Consider the following 13,149-nt stretch of genomic DNA (forward strand, 5'->3'; position numbering starts at 1 on the left):
TTGAAAATTGTTTTCCATTATCATTATTACTCTTAGCAGATGGCGGAGACTGGTAACAGCTTCTAAATCACCGATGGATTTGCTTTAGTATAAAAAGCTGCAATATTGTTGGGTTTTTTTGTTGTTGCTTTTTTTTTTCTTTTTTTTTTTTTGCAATTCTTGTTAAAGGCATAGTATGTGGTGCTGAGATGAATTGTTATTACCAAGTCGCTGTGTATCTGCCTAGCTTAAAAAGAGTTTAAATAAAACTATACTTAATAGTCTATATTGTTTAAGTTAAACAGGAAGGATAACCCGTTGGGTTAAATAAAGTGTCATTATACTGTCCCGTAATTTGTTAACTTTGGAAGCAAGATAAAAGCCTATCAACATTTATTTCCGTATTTTGAATGCTACATCAATCTGTATCCGGGGCAGTCACGATTCCTCTACAACATAAAAACGAGGCTGTCTATAAAAAGACACACACATCTAATTAGGCCATTGTCACTGCTCTAACTAATTAAACCATCCTTTCAATATATTCGCTAATATCGCCCTCTATATGTTAGCTCTACCACAATATGTCAGATTCAATAAGACCTGTTTACATTCACAAAGAAATAGGTTAATTCCAAATAGAGTAGGCATCCTCAGGCACAATATGAAGTCATAAAGCATGGCAAGTAGGGGTTCTGATTGGCTGAAAGTGTTTCGACTCTATCTTAGTGTAAAAGGACGACAAATACGTGGCTGAAAACAATGTGTTCTTGCTGATAGCAACTGCAACCTCTGTTCTATCCTAGTACATCCTGACACAAGATCCTTACTGTGTCCGTATGGTACACCCTCATAGCTACAGAAGCCTTGGAGGGAATGTTTTAACTACCACTTATTCATTATTACTTTTTCGTTATTCATTATTTGTTATAGTTACTATCAATACTAATGTATTATATTAAGATGATTATCGATTATATTTTTTATATATTCAAGTATTTTATTAATATCCGTTCTTTTGTACTGATGTTTTGTTGTGAAGTTCCGTCAAGAACCTTATACAATTGTCTGGGATCGATTTATAGTATAATGGTCAATACTAATATTTCATTATTTATGTTACTAATTTGTTAATACTTACTGTTGCTATTTATTTGTTAATACATATTGTTAATACTTATTGATACTAATGTATTATACATAATTATTTGTTAATACAAATATAACTTTTTGTTATTATTCATTCTAAATTCTAAATTCTTAGTAATTATTCCTTGTTTGTTTATGCTAATTAAGCAGACTACCTCTGTACTGTAAAATAATTTACTTCCAATCGATTAGTTTATCTATTAATGCTAGCTTTTACCAACAGTATAAATTGAATAATTTTGCATGTACGTTTGAGTCGAAACCGTCCATTTCGCTGGACAACCTTAAATATCACGTTTTGCCTTAATTACCAAATAACAATTAGTTTATAAAAAAAGCTAAATAATAACAAATAAGTAATAATAAATGTTAACTAAATTTGTCCCTCAAGGACTTCCGTAGGTGAATAACGCGAACTCTATCTATGACGGTAATTTTCTAATGACCCTACCTACAACATTGTAAAGCAAGTGGTACTCGGCTCCATAAGAGGATGGCCCTACAACAATATCCGCCCCACGACTCCTCGTCCGTCAGGTGTCTATACATAACAACCTTGAGTCATAACGATTTAAGTAGGATTATATTGCCACACGTGCGCTTGATTATGATTTAGATCTAGTGACTTACATCAGAAACAAGCCGCAGTCTGAATCAGATATATACTTAAATAAGGCTCCTTATATAGGCAGACAAAATGATCTGCCGAGACTGACCTTAACACTAAAGCCATCGGATAACAGGCTCATTGTTCAGATATTACCATAACAGTTTACAAATACGTCACGAGACCTGCAATCCTGTGAAAGTCTGTGAAACGCAATCTTAATTCCATTATATGATACTGAAGCCTATTCAAGCCATATACGAAAAAATATATAAAAAGAATGTTATTCATTTTACAGACAAGAAAGTAGGATCGAGACTTACGAAGGACATTCCGTCTGGTTAGTGTGTCAGTTAAACGCGATCGTATCACTTAATTTTCTTTTTCAATAAGCTTGCGTGATATTGTCAATTATCCAATGTGTAATTTGATGAATTCGCATTAAAGGAAGACCTACCTATGTGCTCTCTATGAATATTGATTCTTCTGTGATGGGTATACCAGTCGGAGGTCAACACGACAGGCGACTGTGGTCGTACGTACCATACAAGTAAACGTAAAGCAACAAAAGAAATCCTATCTGCAATGCATATATTCCTCCGCCGTGGATGGAACGATAAACAACAGAATAAAACATAATTTTGTACTTTTAATTTTTAACATATAACTTTATAACAGAAAACAGACAATGGAATAATCTTGATTGTAACTTTCTTGTATGTCGTTACCGCACACAAATCGTAAAGCACTATAGTAAATGGCGTGTTGCAGGTTGCGGTTACAGTTCTATTACTGCGCATAGCAATTCGTTGGTTGATTCACCGTTGCATAACATGCACACTTTATAATTACCTGCATAGTAGACGTCAAAACATAAGTTGAAGACTACGGATATGGAATCCAAGTATATTATGCTTGGTTCGTGTTATCAACGTGATAACATGTCCTTTCTGGATTTCATGTCTATTTCCTGTCACTCAGACAGGGTCGCTGATATATCGTCCGGATATGTTCCATGAATTTCGAATCACAAAAACCATATATAATAGGATTGGCCATATTGTTGATAAAAATGGAATATAGAAATACATAATACAGAAATGTTCCTGTAAAGTCTAAATTAGGTAAGAAGTCTTTTTTGGCGTCGGCGAGGATCTTTAATACCAAGTGTGGCAGAAAGCTTACAAAGTACACCACAGTTATAACGAATAACATCATGGTCACTCGGGCGCTTCTATGGCTCACCTTTTTGCTTTTCTTCCTGTTTCCAGGTTTGGTGAGCTTGTTACCATGTTTGCTGTTCTCAGAGCTGTCGTCCAGGCCATCCATTGATTCGTCCAGACCGCTACAGGTTGTCATATCCTCCTGACTGGCCTTCAACATATCCATGCTACAGAATTGGAATTCAGAGTTCGTTACCACCTTACATGTTTGGCCAGGTTCGAAACTCTTTTTTCTTGCCCTAGAGAAGTGTGACTTGTTTTCCGATCTAAACGCCTTCTGCTGGTAGATTCGACGTACTACCTTAATATACAATACGATGAGAACGATATTGGCGATGATAATGATAAGAACGATGACAGCATTGTAGAATGTAGTATATTTTGTCTTGATGAACGCGTCATCAACGTAGCAGGCCGCCCCTGTTATGTTGGGATAGCCGGTGTCAATCGTACTGAAGCCATACAAAATGGCTGCCGGCCATGACAAGAAAAGTGCTAAAAGTAGGGCCAAAAAGCTTGTTACTTTAGCACCTTTTATCGTCATCTGCGATTCCAGAGGATGACAAATTTTCCTATAGCGCTCCACAGCTATGACCACAAGGAGAAAGGCTGAACTTCCGCCAGTGAAATAGTTTGTACATCGTAGTACTTTGCATGCAATGCCTGATGTAAATTTAAGTGGCAGAAGTAAATCTGAGATGATGAAAGGCATTCCCACTAAACATGTAAACAGGTCCAGGTAGCCGAGAAATAAAATAAAAATCCTTTGATTAGTCCTCTTAAATTTCGTTCCATATATATACAACACGTGTAGATTTCCCACAATTCCAACAAGGGACAGGAATCCAACGAATATGATCGCGCCAATCCTCTCCATCACCTCCTCGTGGTTCAGGTCGTCAATGGAAACGGACGCATTGAGGTCAATGTCAACGATATCAGATCCTGTCATCAATTCAGCGGGAGTCATGTTTGTGTTGTAGGTTCCTGACATCCTCTGAAACAGAGACCAGAAATGAAAACTTAGTATATAAATACTTATTGATAATGATGTGTGTCAGTAGTGCATTCTGAAAAGAGAGTACGTCAAGCAGTTACCGTAGAACTAAACTAGGAAACTAAACCTTACATGGTATTGCCCTGAACTTGGCAGATTTGATACTGTGCCAAATACACGATACATCATTACATCATGTACACCACACAGAACGATCTAAAAATGTGTTGTTGTTGTTGTTATTGTTGTTGTTGTTGTTGTTGTTGTTGTTTTGTTTTTTAAATCTAAATTCTTAGTATCATTTCAGGAACACGTGCCTCCTGCGACAAATTCTGGAATATATGTTTTTCGTTTACATGCCGTATTATTCTTCTTTGTTCAAAATAGGACGCAAAACTATCAAAACCCAGAATCTCAACGTATCGTGTAGTGTCTTCAACGTCATCGACACCGTCCAGATTAATGTCAGTTAGGTCACAAAATTTACACTCGTTATACACGTATCTGATATTAACCATAAGTTTTGTAAAAATGTGTACAAAAACAGGAAGCGCTTCATCTCCGACAAATATTAATTAAGGTCAATTGAAAACAACAATAGGCCATTGTTTATTTTTATACACTACCTAATTAACATACCTTACGTTAAGTACTACCATCCTGCAAAAGTTTGATCTCTTTTTATCTATAGATATAAGTAAAAAAAAAAACCTAAAGGCATCCCCAAAGAAGTTCAATCTTACTCCGCCTTACTCCGCCTCTATATCAGATATGTGACTTTCGCGCTTGTGTTACGGTACGTTTTTTTGTTAATTAGATATATTTCTATATTGTGAATGCCGATCCTAGATCTCTCTTTTTTATCAACATTCCAAAAACTATCACACACACTGATACCGTTAATCTTGTTGAAATATTTAGCGTAGACGTTAATATCTTTTCGTGATATTTTAAACAAAAAACATTTGTATCACTCGATAATTACTGGGAATCGGATCATCTACCGGAAGTGATTCGTACTTCCGGTTTGACCTCTGACCCGATGATACACAAGTTTATTGTTACACATGCCACAAGGTAGGTCCCCACATTCCAAGTGACCGTATCCCGTGACATAGGAGACAGTATACAATCACACATATGACTAAGGCCGATTTTTTTTGTCTCCGATACATCATGCCAGATATTTGTACAATATACACAACTATCACACAAATATTTCATTTAGAAAAGATTAAATCAGCGAAAGTTAAATGTCTCTCCCCTGCGATGATACGCTCCAATGACGTACAAATATGTTTATAGAAGGATATACACATTACGTGTGTATTCAGGATGTATGTAACTTCATGGATGAACGACAGTCATACACTTATAAAATGTTTTAAAACTGATAAATATACGGTCCATCACCAGGCAATACGTGCCACTGCGCGCATCCGATCACCTTTTATACCACCAAACGTATGCATTGGGGTACTTACCACAGCATTTATATAAGTAAAGTCTGTCAAAATAATACCTATTGTAACATACATTTTTTTCTAGGAGAGTAAAATCATTTTAGGTGACATGCCTTAAGCCCAATGGTACGATGCATGTCCACTCGGGGGCAGGTTATACGAGCTCAAATGCGGGCATAGTAGTATTTGTTGAATATTAAACGAGGCACATACATATATAATACTTTCTGGCGTAGGGAATATTACTAAAATGAATTATTTTTTTAATAGTTCTAGCATGAAACATCATATCAAGTAAGCACATTATTACTGTATAAGAATGCGTGTACATGTAATGAGCACAGTTGATCGGAGATTTCTTTAATAACTTTTGTTACCCAATGTCGAAACGCTCAACCCTGACGTCTACATTTGTAACACACAACACTCGACAGGTGAAACTTACACAGGTATACATAAAATATACAGTAAGAAATGTAGGACACCTATTTATGTATACTTTGTAATATGAGCTGGTAGGTAGAATATTGTTGAAACATACAAATATAAAGAAAGGCAAATATACCAATAGACATCGGTGTACATTTCATATCTTTATGTAAAAGTTATATACATTGTAATGTTCTTCTATGCTAGACTTAATATGATCTGTAAAAATACCCCAATTACATTAAATACTACATTGTCAGGATTCTGTAATATATGTTGTAGTTTGTACCATCGAGTACATTATGCAGTTGTAAATGAATAATTATAAGTTATACAAGTTATTTGTTAATACAAGTTAAACAAGTTATGGCGAAATAAACAGCTTCACCTACCTGATTTGTTTACGTTAGTGGCCGACTCCTGTTATGTGTAGAGTACAATTTTAACAAACTACACACCACTAGGTGTCGTATATACGGTGTCCCTGTAAACACATCTGATACACTCACGTAGTGTGGCACACATACACCGGGTAAACCTCCAACTTCCGGTTCGTAGATAACATTTATTTACAAAAACAACTTTTATATTAAACTGACTTCCGTGGTAATAAATGTCCCTAATACCTGATAATATAGTCACACAGGTAAGTCAATGACGTCACTGCCCTAAGTCCCCTCTAAAGAGCTCTCATATCACCTTAATTCAAACAAAATAACAACAGTATCGTTGTAAAAGACCGGGAGGTAACCTGAACACATTGTAAGATTCTGTAGGTACTCAGGTATCAGTGACGTCACTAAAAAGTAATAGATTTACAACAGGTGTTATAGATTGTGTTTTAATGCATTAAGATGCTATATTGTGACATATTGATATATGGCAATTCTATTCAAATGCGAAATCTTTTACGACGTTAGTAACACGATCAACAACTGCATAGGGATGTACACCAGGAACGGCCTATCCCCACACAGACACTTATCGCACGCGGACGATCCCCACACGGACATTTATCCCACACGGACACTTATCCCACACGGACACGTATCCCACACGGACAATCCCAGCACGGACACTTATCACGCACGGACGATCCCCATACGGACACTTACCACACAAGGACGATCCCAAGACGGACACTTATCACTCACGGACGATTCCCACACGGACACTTTTCACACACGGCCGATCCCCACAAGGACGCTTATTACACAGAGACGATATTCTGACACGGACACAAATCTCAAATGGACGATCCCCTCAATTGACACTCATCATATAAGATAGGACTCAAGGACGGACGCGGATAAAACCTGTTTACGGACACATGTCCGTTAAACACCTATACCTGAATGGTTGATACTGCAGATGATATCAGTACAAGAAAGAACTGTGCCTCCGTTGACAGTGATTCTAACACTTCACAAAATCTTTCTCTTCAGTAATGATTATTTGAATATTTAAGTGGGTTTTTTTTTTACAATAGCATACATTTAGTAGGTGCTCAATACTAAATTGCTATTGCATATGACTAGAAGTCCTTTACTGTTGTCCAAATGTGACATTGTAGTATATGAAGTACATGTATATACGCTAATCACTAATGAGTTGTGTGTACACTAATTTCATTTCACATCACTGGTTTACTTTTTCCATCTATGTTAGTAGTAAATCGAGAACACGATTTCTAAGGCGTTACCATGGGTGCCCTACACCTATTTTGGTTCTACTTAAGTATCTGGCTACAGCTTTCTACTTTAAAGTCACGTCTATTCAAAGTTGTTATTTACTTATCTGGCTAATCCATCCCATAGTTGGTCAGGTGACACAGTGATAACACACTTTCATTTCACCTAGACGACCGGGATTCGATTCCCGGACCGGACGTGAAAAGGTATGGGGTCACCTTCCCGACCACGTGGGTTTTCACCTGGCATTCCGTTTCCTCCCACAGTAAGACCCACTCGCTCGCTTCCATACGGGCCATCAATAGTGATTGATATAAGCCTAATAGCACCCAAATATAAATTATTGAATCATCGTCAGTTTCGAAGAAAAAAAGTTTTATGATAAGAAATGTCTCGTGTAATTCAAATCATGAATTGAATATGTTTTCTTTTGCATGGATGGAAGTACATAAGGACTTGTTTGCGTGCAGATGTACTTATCTCTTAAAAACACCTATCGGCACCAGTGACGAGAAAATATTTCTTTGTAAGAATCAGGCTATTGATCGTAAATAGATAATCTACAGAAGAAAGTAATATGAAAGCTGTAAATTAAGGCTAATTAGTATACAAGTTTGGATCGCGATACTACAATATGAAACATCGTTGATGTAACAGAAATATAAAGGATATCGATATGTTCGGGGTAACCATTACGCTAATTGGAATTCATTTATTCTACTGCATGGACTAGGGGCTTTTTGAGTATTAAGATAGTTCTGTAACAAAAAAATATTCATTATGACTGTGCGGCAGCGAGTGTTTATTCAATTTGTGGAGAAAGCTTTGTTGTAAAAAGTGATATTTATAGATTTGAAAATGGGATTTATATATTTGATACACATTTAGCCTTGCCTGGATATCAGAACATTTTCATTATGAACGTAGTCCATGCCGCCAGCAAGGTGGATTGAAGTACCAATGGAACAAACATGGCGACATATCTAGTGCCTCTGTATACAACCATGGGAAGTTAAAATACGACTTATCAGCTGATTACACATTTAAATCTGTCTTATATCAACCAAACTACAAGTATATTATGCATTTTTTTCGTTCTTCAGAATCTTCAATGAACCAAAGATGTCGAAATTCAGAAGAGTTAGAATTTGAAGCCGACCCATACGAATGCTTAAGCTTGGAAAAGGATGTACAATGCCAATTAGATTCTGTATTTGAATATCTAATCGTAATGACGACTTCGACACAAATTCGGACAAAGGTCAATTAGTTCCTACCAAGACCATGGCAAGATCAAAAGTCCTATGTTAATGCGACGGGTGTTATTCACTATAAATGTGAAAGAAATTAAACGCATTACACTCTTATAGCAAATGTATATTTACGCTAATAAAAAAAATGTCTTAAAAGTTGTATTCCTTACCTTCTCGACCACTCAGTGTAATCCAAAGTAAGTTACACGTGTTTGGTAGATGTGTGCAGAAATATAATGTTGAGAAATGACATCACAGGTTAGGTTTTATTTAAAGTTAATTTTCATTTGTAGCCATACAAAATGTATCTTGCTGCCTACTCCGTTATGAATCCATGAGGCCATCAAGGACATACTATATACTTCCTGCAATGGGTTTTACTCAATTTCGAATCGTGAGGTATGCATCCATGACACTATTTATACTACTACGAAAACTATATAATGTTGTACTGCATGAGTTGTGTGATGTGTGTAATACTGTTTATTACAATATTGTAAGATTGCTTAATAGGAAAAAGGTATTACTGTATATATTGATCTATGATAATGTAGTATGAGGAGTTTAAGTATGTCTATTATATAAGTGTGTGATTTAAATATGATTATTACACTGTCTATTATTGTAAAAAGCACCTTAGTATAACTTTAATAGTACCAGTTATATTACTGTGTTGTGTTTATAGTACCTGACGGTATGCTACGCGTGCTATTATTGTATGTCGTGTGTTTGAGGGTGTCCATGTGTGTGCCACTATATAATTAAGGGTGTGATCATTAGCGTGAATGTATTTTCTTTTCTTTAAATGTTGTTTTGGATGTACGCGTTTTGTTCCTTATTTCTGTATTTCTTCATACATGTATTTGTTAGAAATGAAGGAAATAAGAATAATGATGACAAAAACCGATGTCAAACTTTCCCATGATCTTAACGTTTGTTGTGAGCTGACCGTAATGGTTATAGTTTTCGATGATTAAGTCATTGTTTTAAGTCATTGTTACTATGTAGCAAAAAGATATTAATTGCAAACAACTTGTCACAGCTATATCTAAACTGAGTTCGGGTACATTTTGTTGATAAATGTCGAAGAAAATGATAATCCGTGCTCAGTATGGAATGATAGATCTACATATATATGTGAGATAGTGATGTTACATGAATAATACCAAACCTAATATATAAAGATATGTAACATTGGCTATTTGGAATTCATGGTATATAGAGAATATCATCATCCTTTTTAAAGTAGGTCTGTTGATTAATTACATGAATACAACAGCATAACTTGTTACATTATTCTATACAAGTAATATGTCAGTACAATTGTTTACCATGGTGATTTTGTTCGTATATACATTTATTAAATAATCATTTGGTTTGCAAATATTTTGCAGGTATACAAAGAGGTATGGCGTATATTGGCCTGTTTCGATCATTTTCAAAATAAAAAAAATAAATGTTAAAAACTAAGTTTTTGAACAACAAACAGAACAAAATCTAAAACATACACAGGCAAAATTCCTTCACGTGAAATTCGCGTTTATTCTTTTTTCATATGATATGTATGATTTATTAGTTTAACACTTTGTGCCAAAATTATATTTATTCCGATGATGCAGATCCGAATTTCTGACCAGATTTTCAGAGTGTTGCTTCTCAGGCCCTGAAATCTTCAAAGTCTGCGGAACTGAACATCAGTTCAACCATACGGAACCATAAGAACTGTGTACTATGTAGAAAACCATCAACACTTACTGTCACCTAACTGTTGTGCCTGCTACTGATTTACTACAGGTGTTTGTTCATGTTGGCATGTAATTAACAGTTGATAGTAGATGATACTGCCATGTGTCAAGAGTGTTTAAAATAAACGCAAACTTCAAAAGGATTCAAGTCTTTTGGGGGGATTCATGGATGATGTGTTGAAAAAGGACAGAGCTACGATTCCCTCCCATTGCTCGTAATGTAGCAAAACAGTGAACCTCGAAAATGCTACAAATAGCGGATATCGTTTAACTTTGGAGTAATAGTTCGTATAATTAAACATTTCTAACACAATTTTGCAATGTATTAGTCTACCGTCTAATCTGGAAATGTTTATTTCGCATATTCTGATATCATACTGCTTGGAGTTGTCTCCGTGATCCGCCATGTTACTTCTCGAAGAACTCTCGCGAGGATGCTGACCCAAATATAGAACCAGTGACCATATATGGATGAAGCTACTACGATAAATAAATACATAATCAGAGATATTTAACCTCTGTTTTGTAACTCTTGTGAAGAAAGCGAATCTTACTTTGCGTAATTAAATAATTTCAGAATGAATTGACCTTCCTTACTGAGATATATTACTCCGAATCTGTTTTTCTGTTGAAATCTCGCGGGAAACCTCATTAGCATCAATTTATTTTGATTTCCTTATAAGGAAATTGACCTTTACACTTGTATCAAAGATGGCGGTAGTTTGAACTGATATCTCCGTGTGTCTTGCTCGTTTTGGATTTTACTATTTATTGTCAACAATTGACGTAATGTGCAGGTTTGTGGCTTGAATATTAATAATAGATACCAGAATCATCAATTTACATTGCTTATTTATCGGGAAGTGGGTGAAGTTAACAATGCGAGAGGAAGGGAGAATAGATAAATATATTAATGCTTGTGTGTGAAAGCGTAAGAAGGAATCATACAAGATGAAACAAAAGAAGTGAAGTGAGAGAAACAAAAATGAGAATGAAAGGGAGGGTAGAGGATGTTGAAAGTAAGTAAGGTGTGTAAAATGTTCTTAAATTATTGTTTACTTTATTTGATGTCTTTTGGTTTGTTTACGAAATGTTTTTGAAAGGCTTCTTTATAAGATGTTTATGTTATGATTTACATATGTTTATAATATACATATGTTTATAATATACATATGTTAAAAAGGTGTGTATCAAGTCAATGATTACTAGATTATGCTTTTTAATGTGAAATTTTTTCTAATGTTAAATTAATGTGAACCCCATGTGAACACCATGTGAAATTCACTTGCAATTAAATTCATTTTGTTGACATAGAGTGCATCGGAGGACCAACTTTTACAATGGCTTATCATAGTTAACGTACCAAAAGACAACAACAATCCTATTCTTAAAAAGTGGTCCTCCAATGAGCTGGTATCGAAAAATTAAAAAAAAAAACGTAGTTGATGAATTTTAGCATTAACTAGAGACTGTTAATTATAATATAAACTTCGTTTTACCTACAAGTCCTTAGCTGATATTATAGAGTAACCGCTTAGCAACTTGATTAATTGGAGTTCGGATCACTGAAACGTTTCTTTTTTATATTTTGTTACATGTATGTTTCTTAATACTATTTCATTATTTGGGCATATTTGAAATGTATTTTCAACATTAAAAGTTTGATATAAACTATTTTGTGTTTGAAATGTTGAGGTAGAAAGTTTTCCTTTTGATAAAAAAAAAAGTAAAACAACCGTTTTACTCCGTACCGTTCCAAGTAAAATTTAAACAAATTGCAGCGTCGACAAGAGCTATGTAAGGTGAACTATTTGGTACTCTGGGAGTTACAATAAGTCACGTGATATTTTACCTGTATTTTAGCTCAGACTATTGCTTTATGTGGCTTATGTCAGGGAACGCGGAAAACTACCATTATTCTTTATATGTCCTTACAATGTGTAACACGAACATACGGCAGCCTCCCAAAACACACATAAGCACTCGCTACACCCATGCATGTCGCACGCACGGGAGGCCGTCCTTAAATGACCTTAGCTGTTAATAGGACGTTAAACAAAATAAACCAAACCAAACAATGTGTAAGTACCCGTATCGATATATACATTTGTATGTATGAAAACATAATTGTTGATTATTACAATACATCTATATATATATATATACATTATATATGTAGTAAATAACCATGGTAACCATGCGCGTGCGAAGGGACACGTGAGCACATAATGCTCAATGATAACTTATCATTCAGCATTACTTTAAGAGTATAAGCGTTTTTACAGGATGTTTAATGACTACATTAACTTACCTTTCTGTGAATTATTTACCCCATGTAATCCCTGTAGATACTAATGATTACTGACTGGAGCCCTGGTGTACAAATCTTAGTGTATCATTGTCATTTACTGAGGTCAGAGGTGGTGACACGCCAACAAAGGATCAACTGTTACTCGCTGGCGTGCACGGAAGTTAGGGGTAGGCCACAAACCATCCGGTATGATAGTTCACCGTAACCTTATTCTGGGGAACACAGTGGTGACCGGTCTATTAATTTACCCTCGTTTATCTATATTTAGTAAGAATTGCGATTCCGTTGATATTTCGGTATTC

At 35.4% G+C, this 13,149-nt stretch overlaps 1 protein-coding gene across 2 annotated transcripts; it reads right to left on the reverse strand.

Annotated features, from left to right (window-relative positions):
* Positions 1 to 2,371: 2,371 nt before the first annotated feature.
* LOC117343984 (cholecystokinin receptor type A-like) lies at positions 2,372 to 12,939 on the reverse strand. 2 transcript variants are annotated; one of them, XM_033906578.1, is made up of 2 exons: positions 12,848 to 12,939; positions 2,372 to 3,955 (listed from the first exon to the last, which is right to left on the reverse strand). In XM_033906578.1, the coding sequence occupies exon 2, from the start codon at positions 3,950 to 3,952 to the stop codon at positions 2,699 to 2,701; it is 1,254 nt and encodes a 417-aa protein (XP_033762469.1). In that variant the 5' UTR covers positions 3,953 to 3,955; positions 12,848 to 12,939; the 3' UTR covers positions 2,372 to 2,698. The 2 variants fall into 2 exon arrangements, with proteins under 2 accessions (XP_033762469.1, XP_033762468.1); XM_033906577.1 differs by lacking the exon at positions 12,848 to 12,939 and adding an exon at positions 6,240 to 6,369.
* Positions 12,940 to 13,149: the final 210 nt, after the last annotated feature.

The sequence above is a fragment of the Pecten maximus genome, chromosome 15, assembly GCF_902652985.1.
Source record: "Pecten maximus chromosome 15, xPecMax1.1, whole genome shotgun sequence".
NCBI lineage: Eukaryota > Metazoa > Mollusca > Bivalvia > Pectinida > Pectinidae > Pecten > Pecten maximus.